At 58.7% G+C, this 15,087-nt stretch overlaps 3 protein-coding genes across 5 annotated transcripts; all 3 read left to right on the top strand.

Moving 5' to 3' along the window:
- Nucleotides 1-167: 167 nt before the first annotated feature.
- MAZ (MYC associated zinc finger protein) lies at nt 168-5,071 on the top strand (the record flags this gene model as incomplete). Of its 3 annotated transcripts, XM_079720037.1 has the most annotated exons (6): nt 168-359; nt 443-1,299; nt 1,709-1,772; nt 2,048-2,219; nt 3,548-3,686; nt 4,971-5,071. In XM_079720037.1, coding segments are annotated over 6 exons (1,425 nt in total). In that variant the 3' UTR covers nt 4,972-5,071. The 3 variants fall into 3 exon arrangements, with proteins under 3 accessions (XP_079576163.1, XP_079576162.1, XP_079576164.1); XM_079720036.1 differs by lacking the exon at nt 4,971-5,071 and having other exon boundaries at nt 3,548-4,632; XM_079720038.1 differs by lacking the exons at nt 3,548-3,686; nt 4,971-5,071 and adding an exon at nt 3,018-3,229.
- A 1,569-nt stretch (nt 5,072-6,640) lies between these two features.
- PRRT2 (proline rich transmembrane protein 2) lies at nt 6,641-8,100 on the top strand (the record flags this gene model as incomplete). The annotated part of the gene is made up of 2 exons (XM_079719922.1): nt 6,641-7,549; nt 7,906-8,100. The coding sequence occupies 2 exons, from the start codon at nt 6,641-6,643 to the stop codon at nt 8,098-8,100; spliced, it is 1,104 nt and encodes a 367-aa protein (XP_079576048.1).
- A 1,935-nt stretch (nt 8,101-10,035) lies between these two features.
- On the top strand, nt 10,036-12,368 carry PAGR1 (PAXIP1 associated glutamate rich protein 1; the record flags this gene model as incomplete). The annotated part of the gene is made up of 3 exons (XM_079719798.1): nt 10,036-10,517; nt 10,718-10,800; nt 12,169-12,368. 3 exons carry the CDS (start codon nt 10,036-10,038, stop codon nt 12,366-12,368), a joined length of 765 nt encoding a protein of 254 aa, XP_079575924.1.
- Between the last annotated feature and the right edge of the window lie 2,719 nt (nt 12,369-15,087).

Genomic DNA, 15,087 nt, shown 5'->3' with positions numbered 1-15,087 from the left:
CCCTCCCTCCCGCCGGCCGGGGTGCGCGGGCGGCGGGGCGGCCCGCGGGCCATGCGTTCGGCGCGGCCCAGCCCGGCCGGCCGGGGGCGGTGCCCCGAGCCCGGGCCCCGCGCGGCCCGCGCCCCCGGCCCCCGCTGAGCCCCGGGGGCCCCGCCGTGGCCGAGGCCATGTTCCCCGTGTTCCCTTGCACGCTGCTGGCCCCCCCCTTCCCCGTGCTGGGCCTGGACTCCCGGGGGGTGGGCGGCCTCATGAACTCCTTCCCGCCACCTCAGGGTCACGCCCAGAACCCCCTGCAGGTCGGGGCTGAGCTCCAGTCCCGCTTCTTTGCCTCCCAGGGCTGCGCCCAGAGTCCATTCCAGGTGAGTAGGGGCCGGCCGTGGCGGGCCGGGCTGGGAGGGCGCCGACCCGCGGCCGCGGCCCACACGGCGCCTTGTTTTCGCAGGCCGCGCCGGCGCCCCCACCCACGCCCCAGGCCCCGGCGGCCGAGCCCCTCCAGGTGGACTTGCTCCCGGTTCTTGCCGCCGCCCAGGAGTCCGCCGCCGCCGCAGCCGCGGCCGCCGCCGCTGCCGCCGCCGCCGCCGTTGCTGCTGCGCCCCCGGCCCCGGCCGCCGCCTCCACTGTGGACACAGCGGCTCTGAAGCAGCCCCCGGCGCCCCCTCCGCCGCCCCCTCCGGTGTCGGCGCCCGCCGCTGAGGCCGCGCCCCCTGTCTCTGCCGCCACCATCGCCGCAGCCGCGGCCACCGCCGTCGTTGCCCCAACCTCGACGGTCGCCGTGGCCCCGGTCGCATCTGCCTTGGAGAAGAAGACAAAGAGCAAGGGGCCCTACATCTGTGCCCTGTGCGCCAAGGAGTTCAAGAACGGCTACAATCTCCGGAGGCACGAGGCCATCCACACGGGAGCCAAAGCCGGCCGGGTCCCTTCGGGTGCTATGAAGATGCCCACCATGGTGCCCCTGAGCCTCCTGAGCGTGCCCCAGCTGAGCGGAGCCGGCGGGGGAGGGGGAGAAGCGGGTGCCGGCGGCGGAGCGGCCGCAGTGGCCGCCGGTGGCGTGGTGACCACGACCGCCTCGGGCAAGCGCATCCGGAAGAACCACGCCTGCGAGATGTGCGGCAAGGCTTTCCGCGACGTCTACCACCTGAACCGACACAAGCTGTCGCACTCGGACGAGAAGCCCTACCAGTGCCCGGTGTGCCAGCAGCGCTTCAAGCGCAAGGACCGCATGAGCTACCACGTGCGCTCACATGACGGCGCTGTGCACAAGCCCTACAACTGCTCCCACTGTGGCAAGAGCTTCTCCCGGTGTGCACGGGGCTTCGGCCGCCCACTAGGCGGGTGGGGAGGGAGGGACGGTCGGCGATGGAGGTGGCCTGGCCTTGGCTGGTGGGGAGGGAGGGAGGGAGGCTTCTGAGAATGGGGACAGGGAGCCACTCCCAGGGAGGAGGGCGGACAGCCTCTCCTGGTTACCAGGGAGCAGGGGGTGGTACTTAGCAAAGGAGGTGGGTCCTTGGGTTGTAGAACAGCCTCGAGTGGGAGGAGGCCGAGGCAGCCCTGCGCCAGAGGAGGGATTTCCTGCCTTACCAGGACTCTGAAACCCCGGGCTTGGGAGAAAATGTAGGGACCCAGGGAAAGGCCTGCTGTACTTTGTTAGGCAGACTCGGGGACACTTCCACACTCCAGGGCCCTAACCCCAACCCCAACGTATCCCCAGGCCGGATCACCTCAACAGTCACGTCAGACAAGTGCACTCAACAGAACGGCCCTTCAAATGTGAGGTAGGAAGCCCGCCTCCTCCTGTCCTGGTTTTCATGATTTTGATCCTCATTGTAGTTTTCTGAGTTCAGCCTCTCAGACCCCCTTTTTCTCTCTCTCCTTTTTGCTTTTTCACTCCATTTTTTCATCCCTTTTTCAAGGCCTCATCATCTCACTCCCATTTCCTACAGATCAAAGATCCCCAAGGCTCTGATTCCTTTAACCTCTTGCCCCCCTCTCCCTACTCCCCAAAGCTTTAACTCTCCTGACACCCCCCACGCCCCTCCCCCCTCCCCAGAAATGTGAGGCAGCTTTTGCTACGAAGGATCGGCTGCGGGCCCACACAGTACGACACGAGGAGAAGGTGCCATGTCATGTGTGTGGCAAGATGTTGAGCTCGGCTTATATTTCGGACCACATGAAGGTGCACAGCCAGGGCCCTCACCATGTCTGTGAGCTCTGCAACAAAGGTACATGCTGAGAGGTGCCGGGGTGGGTGGGGGACAAAACCAGAGGCCCTTCCACAGATGTGGGTTAAAGGTGCTGTAGCCAAGAGCTCGTGGCATCTAGAGCCCTTTAGAAAGCAAATGAAGCAACACTGGGATGACTAAACATCATCACTAAGTTCGAAGAGGTCATGGCTTGAGGAGATGACCTACCAGAAAGAATCCACCTCTGGGTGTGTGTGGGGAGATGGGAGGGGGACACAACTGCTTTGGGGAAGGAGTGGTCAAAAGAGCCAGTTCCCAAGGGTCAGAAGGCAAGGTTTCAGCTGTGCAGCCACAAGTTCTTGTCTTCAGCTCCTGGGGCAAGTGGAGTACAATGGCAGGGATTTAACAAGTACTCGCCCTGCCTCAGTAGTAGAGAAAGCTGCTTTTAAACAAATTCACTTCTTCACTGAGTAACCGGTCTGAGACTACATGGGGCACTGGAGGGAGGGGACACAGCCGTCTCTGCTGAGGGTCAACTCTTCAAGTGGCTAGGAATCAGTGTCCGGTCACCCCAGGAGAGATCCCCCAGCCACAGAGGATGGGTTCTGTGGATACCAAGGCCCAAAAGCCAACACCACTCAACCAGTTCTCAAGCTCAGGGAGGAGCTATGCCCCACCAGCCCCAGCAGAGTAGTTGGCCCCAGGCTACCAAGGATGTGGTGGGAGGAGGACAGGGCCATCTGAGGAGGGTGTCCCCAGCCTAGGAGAACAACCCCGTCTCTGGGGTCTCCACCTGGCTGACCCCCACCCCCCCACCCCAATCCACCCCCCCCATAGGCTTCACCACGGCAGCATACCTGCGCATCCACGCGGTGAAGGACCATGGGCTCCAGGCCCCGCGGGCTGACCGCATCCTGTGCAAGCTGTGCAGCGTGCACTGCAAGACCCCTGCCCAGCTGGCCGGCCACATGCAGACCCATCTGGGGGGGGCCGCCCCCCCTGTCCCGGGAGACGCCCCCCAGCCACAGCCCACCTGCTGAGGGGGACCCCCGCACCCACCAGGCAAGGCGTGGGGCATGGCTGGGGGGGGTGGGATGGGGCGTGTGGGATGGGGCTCAAAGGGCCCAATAGGGGATCTTAGGAAGGCCAGGGATGCCCATCTATTACCCAAGTTAGGGAGACTTCTGGGGACAGGGAGGGCCTTTCAGGAGAACTGGGTAAGGATGCGGGCCAAAATCTCTGGGGACCAAACAGGAAGTGAGCAACGGCTGTGTCCCACGGGAGGTTGTCTGGGAAAGAGTCTGGGGCAAGGGGCAAGGCTCTTGCCATTCAGATTGCACTGTGATCTGGTGTTTCTCACCTTGCAGGTACAGGTGAGGTTTGTCCAATGGCGGCGGCAGCGGCGGCGGCGGCAGCGGCAGTGGCAGCCCCTCCCACAGCTGTGGGCTCCCTCTCGGGGGCCGAGGGGGTGCCTGTGAGCTCTCAGCCACTTCCCTCCCAGCCCTGGTGAGCTCCAAGTTGGTGGGGGGGAGAGGGGAGAGTGGAGGAAAGTCCCTTGGTACCATCTCCTCTTACCCTCTCTCTTCCCACCAATTCCTCACTATTTCCCCCATCAACCAAGGAGCCTCCAGAAGGAAAGGAGGAAGAATTGTTTTTCTTAGGGGAATTCGCTAGGTTTTAATGATTTGTTTCTCCTGCTCCTCTCTTCTCCCTATCAGACCTGACCCCACACACACCTGTCCCCTCGGTTGTGTTGAGGCCCCCTGGACAGTGGGCAGGGGTGGCAGAGGACAGGAGTAGCTACTGCCCTCACCCTCTCTCCTCTCTGTAATCCCCTGCCCTGCCCTTCCAGGGATTTGTGAGCCTTTCCCTCGATGGTCCTTCTTGCTCTCCTTCCAGTGTCCCCCTACTGTCTGCTGCCCCTCCCTGGGGAGTTGGTGCTTTTTTTTTTTTTTTTTTTTTCCCCACGGGGAGGGAGGAGAGGAAGGAGGGAAATCAAAGATTCTGTCCCAGAGGGGGGAAAGGTGAGATTTGAGGAGGGGCAGAAACGGAAGGCAGAGATTATACCTTCGTAAGGTGGGGGGTGGTTTGGGGTCAGGCCCTAAACATCATCCTGCTTGAGAATCTGTCAGGGGAAAACAAGTCAAGGGGAGCAAAAGAAGGAGCCACTAGGGCCAGAGGCAGGACAAGAGATGGAATCTTAGGGGGCCAGGGTAAATGGGGGGGATCCAGGGACTAGAGGTGCTTCCTGGGGGTGGGGGGAATGCAGCCACAGTGTCTCCCCCTTCCCTCTTCCACCCCAGCTCCATCCCTGGCCTTTTCTTTTCATCCCTCCCCCCGCGACAGAAGCTGTGGCCCTGGCCATGTCATCGTGTTCCTGTGTCCCCTGCATGTTCCCCACCCTTCACCCCCTCCTTTTGCGCGGACCCCATTACAATAAATTTTAAATAAAAACCTGTCTCTGACTCAATGAATGAATTGCTCTCACCAAGCTCCCTGTCCCCACCCCCTAAGGGGATTCTTAGGCCTGTTGTCAGTCCCAGTCTTGCTGTGCCCTGTGCAGCTCTGGGGCTCTGGCTCCTTCCTCCCCAGAGGCAGTATCAGTGGCTGCAGTCCAGATTCAGGGTGGGGCTGAGGCTCCGGTGACTGTGGAGAGCACGTTCCAGGACACCGAAGTCTCTGGGGAATACCCAGTCTGCACAGGCCCAGAATAGCCCCTGGAGGTTTGAAGAGGCCTGGGTCAGAAACCCAAACAGTTGTGGGACATAAATGCTGCTTTCCCCCATCCAGACCGATTGCCTGCTGCTCAGCCAAATACCTGCACACCCTTAAGGCCCTGAGAGTTGATGGTGGATGATGTAGCTGCGAAAAGACTGGGCAACTCTGAGCCCTAAGACTGGGAACAATGAGGTTGAGAATAAAAACTGCACTTTTCCCCACTTGTCCTCTTCATTCTTGGTGTGGTCCAATCTGCTCTTACTCGGGCTCCTCTGCCCCAGCCCCCTCCTGCTGTTCCAGACTGCCCTTGCAGCCTCTACCCTGCCCCTTGCAATTCCCTTCCCAGTCCTTGCTCTGACCCTTCCAAGGACTTTTTCTTGAGCCTTCCAGTACCCATTTCTGCTGCTGCTTCCTTGGGGGTAGAGGGACTTCCTGTTCTGCAGGCTCCCTTCTCTTGAAACCCCACCCTGGTCATCCTCTGCAGCCTCCCCAAGTCTTGCCTCATCTCCCCTTCTTTCTGCTTGTAGGGGTGCCTCCACCTGGTCCTGCCTGTCCCACTGGTCCTGTCTTCTCGCAGACCCTTCTCCGTTTCCCCCAACCCCCTGCCTCTGCCAAGACCCCCGGTGACCGTTGGCGGGAGGGGGCCGGGGCTTGGGAAGGAGGCACCCCCAGGAGGCGCGCGGGGGAAGGGCCAGGGAGCGGCGCGAGTGGTCCCCCGGCCGGTTGCCCAGGTAACGCGGGGCCTGGCACGCGTGGCTCCCTCCGGCTGGCCGCGAGGGGCGGGAGGCGTGCAAGGGGCGGGGGCGGTGCGCGGCAGCGGAGCGTAGGGGAGGGGACCTGAGAGGAGGGGATGAGCAGAGGGGAGGGAGACCCGCCGCCTCCCTCCCTCGCTCGCTGACTTGCTCCCTCCCGGGCTGCGGCTGCTGCAACCGCGGCGGTGGCGGCGGCGGCGGCGGCGGCAGCAGCGGGAGCAGTTTGGAGGCCGGCGTCGAGGTGAGACGGGAATGGACTGAGGCTGCGGGTAGGAGTGTACGGACAGACAGCGGACGCCGGGAGGGCTGTACGGGAATTCGGGCTCCTGGCGGACTGGCTGGTGGTGCTGGGCGCACCACGCCAATGGGAGGAAGCGGCGCCGGTCCCCCGGGGGCGAGGAAATACCTGGGAGAGGGGCTGGGAAAGGCCTCAGAGGAGATGCCCAGGTCCCCCAGGGAGGGGCGCGGGCGTCTACGCCCCAAAGGCGCATTAAGCAAACCGCACCGCTGGGCGCCCAGGGAGGAAGGATGGATGCAGAGGGAGTGGAATGCGAGTTTCGGGGTTCTCTGCCCAGTCTGCCTATCGGAGTGCATGAGTCTCTGAACAGCTTGTTGATTTGGGGGTGCTGTGGTATCTACTAGGATCTGAGAGTCTGGATCTTGTTGGGTGGACCCAGGAAGAGACCATGGGGAGGATCCTGTTTACAAAAGGGTTCATCTTCCCAGGGCTCTCTAACCAGAAGACTGAGCAGAGCACTCCTCCCCAGAGGTGTCCCGCCCCAACGCCAAGGAAACCCCAACTTTTCTTCCTTTCCCCAGAGGCAGCCCAAGGCTGGCCCTGAGATAGGAGCATTGCCCTCTTGGGCTGCAGCGCTGAGCGCTACCTCTTCCCTCCTCACACTAAGCCTGTCTCCTCCTATTCCAGGATTTGCTGCTGTCTCTGCTGCTCTATCCTTCCCACAGAGGCCCTCTCCCCTCTCCTATCTCAAGATGGCAGCCAGCAGCTCTGAGGTCTCTGAGATGAAGGGGGTAGAGGAGGGTCCCCAGACCCAGGGAGAAGGGCCTAGCCATTCTGAAGCCGGAACTGGTCCTCCCCAGATCCCAGCTGGGGTCCCAGATGAGCCAGAGACCCTGCAGCCAGGCCCAGACATCACTGGGGCCCCTGTGGACCAAGAGCCCAAGGCTGGGCTGGCTCCAGAAACCACAGAGATCCCAACCGTGGCCCCAGAAACAGCTCAGGCCAGAGACCTCAGCTCAAGCCCAGGAGAGGAATCAAAGGCCAACTCCAGCACCGAAGAAACATGCCAAGAGCTAGCATCTAAACCAGAAGTGAGCAAAGAGGCCACTGCAAACCAGGGGTCCAACCTGGAATCCGCAGCCCCACTTGAGCCAGCCTCAGAGCCTGCTCCCCAGCTGGACCCCCAGCCAGACCCTCAGCCAGACCCCCAGCCAGCTTCCCAGCCCGCCTCCAAGCCAGTCCTTCAGCCAGAGCCCCCTACCCAGGAGGACCCCACCTCTGAGGTCCTGACTGAGAACGTGGGAGAAAAGCAGGAGAATGGGGCAGTGGTTCCCCTGAAGGCTGGTGATGTTGATGGGGAAGGGGGTCCAGCCCCCCAGCCTCACTCACCACCCTCAACAAAAACCTCCCCAGCCAATGGGGCTCCACCCCGTGTGCTGCAGCAGCTGGTTGAGGAGGATAGACTAGGAAGGGCTCACAGTGGGCATTCAGGATCTCCCCGAGGTAGCCTGAGCCGCCACCCTAGTTCCCAGCTGGCAGGGTCTGGGGTGGAGGGGGGTGAAGGCACCCAGAAACCTCGGGACTACATCATCCTCGCCATCCTGTCCTGCTTCTGCCCCATGTGGCCTGTCAACATCGTGGCCTTCGCTTATGCCGTCATGGTGAGCCCCAAGGGACCCTGGCCCAGGCCTGCTGTGGCTCCCAGCTTCCTGCCAGTGCTGGGACAGAGCCCCAGGAGTAACCTTGCCTTCCCTCCCCTCTCTGCATGGACCTCACTTCCCAATTACAGGGCCTTTCCTTGCCTCTTCCTAGGATTTCACCTTCTGAGCCCTACCCCTTCAGGTGGGAGGGAAGTTGAGACATTTCACACAGCCTTACTGACCTGTGCCCTCCTCCTGCTGCCTCTCCAATCCCCTTCCTCCCTTAACCACTGCTACCAACTGGCCTGTCTCCTCTGGACGACTCTCACACCTGATCCCGGCTGGGCTGGTGCCCCCACCCCTCACCCTAACCCCAGTCCCGGAACAGCCTGCAGCAGGGGGACGTGGATGGGGCCCAGCGTCTGGGTCGCGTGGCCAAGCTCTTAAGCATCGTGGCGCTGGTAGGGGGGGTCCTCATCATCATCGCCTCCTGCGTCATCAACTTAGGCGGTGAGTGGGGGTCTGGGACAGGCCGGGAGGAATGGAAGGGCTGGCAAGGGCAGCTTTACTAACCCCTGCCCCTGATCTCTCCTGTCTGTCCTCCCTACTTCTTTGTCTCTCCTTGTCTCCCCTCCCCCGCAACTGTCTCTGTCTGTCCCTCCCTCTCCTCTCCCACAGTGTATAAGTGAGGGGCTCTGCCCTGCATTCCAAGACTTTTTTTCCTGTTGGGAGCTGCCTTGGGCCCATCCTCCCCTGGGGGGAGCCCAATCCATGGCCCAGGCCCGCACCCATAGGGACCAAGGGAGCCTGAGCGGCCTTGTTTACAGCTTCTTTCCTGCTCCTGCATCCTGCCAGGCTCCTCTGCCAACCGTAGGCCTCCCTTCTCCCTGCACTGTTTCCAACTTCCCTGCACTCCTGCCTGCATCCCCTCCAGCCTCTTGGCTTCCCTATCCCTGCACTTCTGGAAACCTCCCTGAACATCTCCCAAACTCTCTTTGCTCTCAGCCTCCCAGCATCTCTCCCCACCTTCCTGCACCACAACCTCCCGAGAATTTCCTGCACCTCAACCCTGGTCTCCCTTTCCCAACTTTCATTGTCTCAGCATCCTCCCCCATTCCTTTCTTCCTTCTCTCCTTATTCATCTCCCTTACCTCTCCACATCCTCCACCCCCTTCTTCCTGCCTCCTCATCGCCCCTCAGCATCCTCTCCTCCACCCTCCTCCACCGTTCATTCTGCAAAAACTCCAGCACTTAGATCAGGCTGGGGGAGGGGAGCAGTGTCAGGAGAGGGCTCCCTAGCCCGGGCTCCGACTGTTCTCAGCTGGGACCACCCAGGTCCGGACGCCCCCATGGTGCCTCGGGGTCGCAGCGCTGGCAAGCCAGGCCTCGTTTGGAGACTTGTGCAGGGGTGGCCAGTACTGTTCCGAACACGCACCTGGGAGAAGGGAGGGGCGCGGCTGTTGACCCTCCCCGGTCAGCCTGAGTTGACCTACCCGACCTGGGCTTTTTAACCCAGTCAGAGAACTCGTTGGGGCTGGGGTCATTCACGTGCTTTGTAACGAAAGAACCCAAAAAATAGGACCAAAGCTCCCAGCTGCAGGGAGCAAGGGAGGGGCGGAGAGGTCTATGATTATTTTTTAAGAGGACGAGAGAGGTTTGAGGGGCGGGGACCGAACCACAACGCGGTTCCGAGTTGGCGGGGTTTTTTTTCCCCCTAGAAAAAGAAAAGTGTAGGGAAAAAACCTAAAAGTCTAAAAGCAAAACAAAACAAAAGGATACACCAAACAGATTCTCCCTTTTTGTATGCCGGATGCTGCATGAGTCTGAAACACCAATAAACGGAGACTGCATGAGACTCGCCTCCAGCTTCCGTTGGTCCGTACGTGCGTGCGCCGCTGGGGCCCGAGGTACTGCCTCCTTTCGGCAGAACCTATTGGGTGGTTTGCGCATGCGCCGCCCCGGTGGCCATCTTTACTATGGGCCGAAGCCTATCATTCCGGAGCGCCTATCTGCGCATGTGCAAGCCTTCCCTTGCTTTCCTCTTCCAAGTAGCTTTGACTAAAACTGAGCCTCCCGCGCGATCTCTGTGCGCCTGCGTACGGTGACCCTGCGCAGCCCGGGAGGCGGGTCTTAGCTCCTAGGTGCGTATGGCAGCTGAGGTGGCGAAACTTCGAGTTCTGGGGAGAGGGTGCCGGATCCAGGTGTAGAGAGGGGCGGTATCAAGGCGAGAAGAGCGGGTCCGCCCCCTCCCGCCTGGAAAGTGGTTTCTGCCGGTCCCTGGGAACACCGGAGTACCGGATCTCGATCCGTGGGGGCGGGGTCCTTGGAGGGGACGGAGCGCCCCCTCTTGGGAACAGGCGGTCTATCCGCAGGGACTGCTGTTGGAGCCTGATTGGTTAGAGAGACATTCCCTAAACCCCTGGGGAGCCCAACCCTTGGGGTTGGGGGATCCCCAGCTCAGTACTCCTGCATCTCCTATCATCGCAGGGCCCCTTCCCTAGTGACATATGTCCCTTGTCCGGGGCCATGGAGACATTGCAGTCACCACGGCGGCGCCTCTGTCTGAAGAAGGGGAAGTGACCTCCGGCCTCCAGGCTCTGGCCGTGGAGGATACCGGAGGCCCCTCTGCTTCGGCCGATCAAGCCGAGGAAGAGGGGGAAGGAGGCCGGGAGGAGGCTCAGCATGAGGGGTCCGGGGCCGAGGAGGTGCAGGGAGAAGCCCCCAGCACTGAGGGGGAAGAGCATGCCAAGGGAGAATCCGAGGACTGGTGCGTGCCCTGCAGCGATGAAGAGGTGGAGCTGCCCGCGGATGGGCAGTCCTGGATGCCACCCCCCTCGGAAATCCAAAGGCTCTATGAACTGCTGGCTGCCCACGGTACCCTGGAGCTACAGGCTGAGATCCTACCCCGCCGGCCACCCACACCTGAGGCCCAGAGTGAAGAGGAGAGATCCGATGAGGAGCCAGAGGCCAAAGAGGAGGAAGAGGAAAAGTGAGGGCATACCCTTACACCTTGTCCTTGAGGCTGCTCCCCTGATGCCGGGAGGAAGTAGGGAGGGGAGGTGGGACCCAGGAGCATGGGAAGTGGAGGGAGGGGAGAGAGCCGGAGAGGAAGAGCCAGCAGGCTGTGGAGAAGTGTGAGTGTTTGCGGGGGACCACCCTCACCTTTCACTCTCTATCCCCCTGTCCCAGACCGCACATGCCCACAGAATTTGACTTTGATGATGAGCCAGTGACACCAAAGGACTCCCTGATTGACCGGAGACGCACCCCAGGTACAGACAAGAGGGGAGAAATGGGGGGGGGGGCGGTGAAGGGCCTCTGCTCCCACTTACTCAGAAAGTGACTCCCTGAAAGATGCCTTTGCTTAGTGCCTTGATATCTACAGAACTTGTTTCAGGAGAGAGCATGCACCCAGTGGTGCCATCCTTCCAGCTTTGGTGGTCCCCTATCTTCTGCAGATAATTCCATCATGCTTCCCATTCCTTTGATCTCAGTCCCCCCAGAAGGCCAAGTCATTATCATTATTATCTAGATCCACATCCCTACACTACTGTGTACATCTCCTAATCTGACCCAGTTTCCCATCCCATGTGCCTTCCTAGAATTTACCCTCAGAGCCACTCTTTTTTTGTTTGCTTGTTTTTTAAATAAATTTATTTATTTATTTATTTTTGGCTGTTTTGTGTCTTTGTTGCTGTACATGGGCTTTCTCTAGTTGCGGCGAGCGGGGGCTACTCTGTTGCGGTGCGCGGGCTTCTCATTGCGGTGGCTTCTCTTGTTGCGGAGCACGGGCTCTAGGCACACGGGCTTCAGTAGTTGTGGCACGCGGGCTGTAGAGCATACGCTCAGTAGTTGTGGCACACGGGCTTAATTGCTCCGCGGCATGTGGGATCTTCCTGGACCAAGGCTCAAACCCATGTCCCCTGCATTGTCAGGCGGATTCTTAACCACTGTGCCACCGGGGCAGTGCCCCCTCGGGGCCAGTGTTGATTTGTCTTTCTTTTACCCCAGCATTCAAGCCAGCAGCAAGTCTTGTTAGCTCTGCCTGCACCCTTATCCAAGCCACCATCTCTTTTGCCTAGATAGTTGTGGTAGCTCCTAACTGGTCTTCCTGTCGCCAGCCTCAGCAGCCAGAGACGGGTTTATGTTTCAAAACATAAATTGTGTCACTTCTCTGTTTTAAATTCTCCAAAGGATTCCATTTCTGGGGGGTGGGGGGATGGTGGTGTATGAGTGTGTCAATTGAGAATCCAACCCCCCCCCCAGGGATTCCATGTAAACTAAAAGATCCAAACCCCTTATCGTGGCCTGTAGGTCATATCTTTGGCCTTATCTTTCCTGTCTCCCCCAGCTCTACATTTCTCATTGAACAGACCTCCCTGTTCTTGCCCTGGGGCTTTTGCACTTGCTCGTCCCCTACCTGGGATGCTCCTCCGCAGTCTTCATATTTCTAGCCCCTTCTCATAATTCAGATCTTCATTGCCCACCCCATCTGAGGCCCCTTCCCTAAACCTCAGAACCTCCAGGACAGGCCTGGAAATCTCTGTTCAGTGAGCTCCCCAAGTGATTAGTAAGATCCAGGCAGGTCTGGTGCACGCTGCCTCACTCGCTTCCACATTTCTCTCATTCCCCTTCTCCAGGAAGCTCAGCCCGGAGCCAGAAACGGGAAGCGCGCCTGGACAAGGTCCTCTCAGACATGAAGCGACACAAGAAGCTGGAGGAGCAGATCCTTCGTACTGGCAGGGACCTCTTCAGCCTAGACTCAGAGGATGCCAGCCCCACCAGCCCCCCGCTCCGGTCCTCAGGAAGTAGTCTCTTCCCCCGGCAGCGGAAATACTGAGTGCTGCTGCCCTTAGGGTGCAGTCTACCTGCTGGGGCCTTGGCCCTTCTTCCCTAACCCAGGCCGCTGGGAAACTTGGGAAGAGGAGAGACACTCCAAGCTCCCAACACAGCCCCTTGCCAGAAAGAGGACATACGTGTATGTGTTTATGTTTTCTATTGAACATCTCTTTGGAGACCTGGGCTGAATTTTCTGAATCTAAAATAAAAAATACCAAGTTATCTTCTCTTAGAGGAGGGACTGCAGCTGGAACCGAAACAGCTGTGGAGAGGCAAAATTGTACGCACCCAGATTGGGAAATTAAAGCCAGATGGGGTAGAAGTGAACTCAGTCAGCACCTGCCCCCTGCCTCGGGCCGAGGACCCTTCCCAGTGCCATGCCAGTGCTGCCAGCTGGCTCTGAGGTGGGAATTCCTGAGCACTGAATGAGCTGCAGTGCCTTCAGCTGCAGTAGAAGCAGCCCAGAGGAGAAAAAAAAAAACCAAACAAATGAGAACCAGCTGCAAGGGCCCTTTAAATGCCCAAGCCCCACCCCCAAGTCTGCCCTGCCCTACTGGGAAGTCATCTCTAGGGCTGGGTGAAGGAGTTTCCTGATCTGAGGACTCTGTTGCAGCCAGCCACACTTCTGGATGTGAGTACTTCGTACAGGCCTCAAAGCCCCAAACCAGTTGGTGGGACCTTGTGTCCTTCAAGACCCTCTCTAGCTCTGTCCTGCCTTCTAGGGCTTGCTTCATCCGGGGCAGGTGGTCTCTGAACCAGAAACGGGAGAAGATGGGTGAAAGCTTAGGCTTGGGAGGCTTTGCTTTCCTTGGAGTTTTTTCTGGCTTCTGAAGTAAAGGTAGATCAACGTGTCATCTTGCCAACACCCTCACCCCTCCAAATCTCAGGCCTCTCTGACCTTAAGCTACCCCATCAGCAGTAGGGGCAGAGGAAACTTAGGGAGTTCATTTAGACTCCCTCCTGAAGTGAGATTGGTCCCTGCTAGACTCTGCCTGGGGACCTGAGCTCTGGCCTGTCCCTTTGAGCTTTTAGAATGTGACTTGTCCCCGTTGAGATTCCTCAACTCTGCAGACATCGAAGCTTTCCTATTACCCCACTGAGGGCTATGCCAGCTGTGGGACTTGCAGATCATTTGAGAAATCATTGGCAGAGTAATCTTAAGGTAGGCTTGATTTCCAGAAGGCATGGAGTTTGGTGAACAAGGCTCTTTTTCTTTTTTTTTCTTTTTGGGACTGGGAAGTGAAAACAGGAAGCTCTCTTGGACCCGCCATGCTTCTAAGATTCTGGGGATCTTAGCAGCATGGAGGGTTGGGGGATAGTAGTAGAGGCAGGTGTGCCCTGTTTTCTCTGCTTCCTGTCTGGGTGGGCCCCTAGATATTATGGGGAGAAAGGCTGGCTGTCACGGGTGCCAACTGCCAGAAACTTCTGCCTGTTTCCACCCTTGGCACACAGTATACTCAGCCTCCCCTGAGGGTGAGGCTTTCTGGACAGGGCAGCTCTCTAAAGCCATGGGAACCTAGGGGCAGCCACCTTGAATGGCTGGCCCAGGGAAAGCCAGAGAGCTTCAAGGTTACTCTGGCCTCCTTGTTGGGTGCTGCTCTCCTAGGTTACCGAAGATACCTTTGAACTGCACTGGCACTGTCTCCTGGAGAGTACCCAGCCCCTCCCAGGTCCTTAAGTCCTTGTTCTAGTTTAGAATCTTACTGCCATTTTTGCCGGGGACCACACTACTTCTTGGTTTGTGGGCTCTGCAGTCACGATACTGAGGGGGAATTCTGGCTCCGTCCTTTGATCGTTGTGTGATCCTGAGCAAATTCCTTAATTTGTAGGTTCTTATGGGGATGAAATGAGTTAATTAAAAGCATTTAACACAATACCTGGCACAGATTAAGTTCTTAATAAGTGGGAGCTGTAATGGAGGGGGGCACTTGCCAAAGATAGAAATTCCAGAGTCTCGTTCCTGGAAACCTTAGCCTAGTGCGTCTGGGGTGAGGCCTGGGCATCAATACGACCAGCTGAGTCCTATGATTGGGCGATTTTAGAAAACAGGGGTTCTGAAACCTGGTTCCTGGGTCACTTCCAATCTAGCCAATCTTCGCCTTCAATGACTGGCATTAATTGGCAGCATCTGGAGGTAGGATAGAAATAGGACAAGCAGGGCTTCCCTGGTGGCGCAGTGGTTGAGAGTCCGCCTGCCGATGCAGGGGACACGGGTTCGTGCCCCGGTCCGGGAAGATCCCACATGCCGCGGAGCGGCTGGGCCCGTGAGCCATGGCCGCTGAGCCTGCGCGTCCAGAGCCTGTGCTCCGCAACGGGATAGGCCACAACAGTGAGAGGCCTGCGTACTGCAAAAAAAAAAAAAAGAAATAGGACAAGCATCATCCTGAGCTGGCAGAGCTGTTCTGTCCACAGAAAAAGCTGCTGCTCCCGAAAAGTGGCCCAGTTGGGCTAGAGCTCAGATAAGATTTTCCTAGGAAGAAAAGGTCCTAAAACTTTGCTGCTACTAAAGAAGTGATTTATGTGAAACAAAGTCTCAAGAATTTCCACTATAGTCCTCCAAAGCAGGAAATCATTTCCCTAAATTGGGAAACTGTCTGGTAAAAACAGCCTCTCTGCAGTCCCTGAGAAATGTGACTCTTGCATTCTCTAAACAAAGACTAGAATGTTTAAAATCAGCGAAGGGAAACTGCAAAGATGAGTTCCCTGTCTGTGCTGAATTT

This window comes from Hyperoodon ampullatus, assembly GCF_949752795.1.
Source record: "Hyperoodon ampullatus genome assembly, chromosome: 14".
Lineage (NCBI taxonomy): Eukaryota > Metazoa > Chordata > Mammalia > Artiodactyla > Ziphiidae > Hyperoodon > Hyperoodon ampullatus.
Note: the sequence above shows the minus strand (reverse complement) of the source record. Positions and strands in the feature narration are given on the sequence as shown.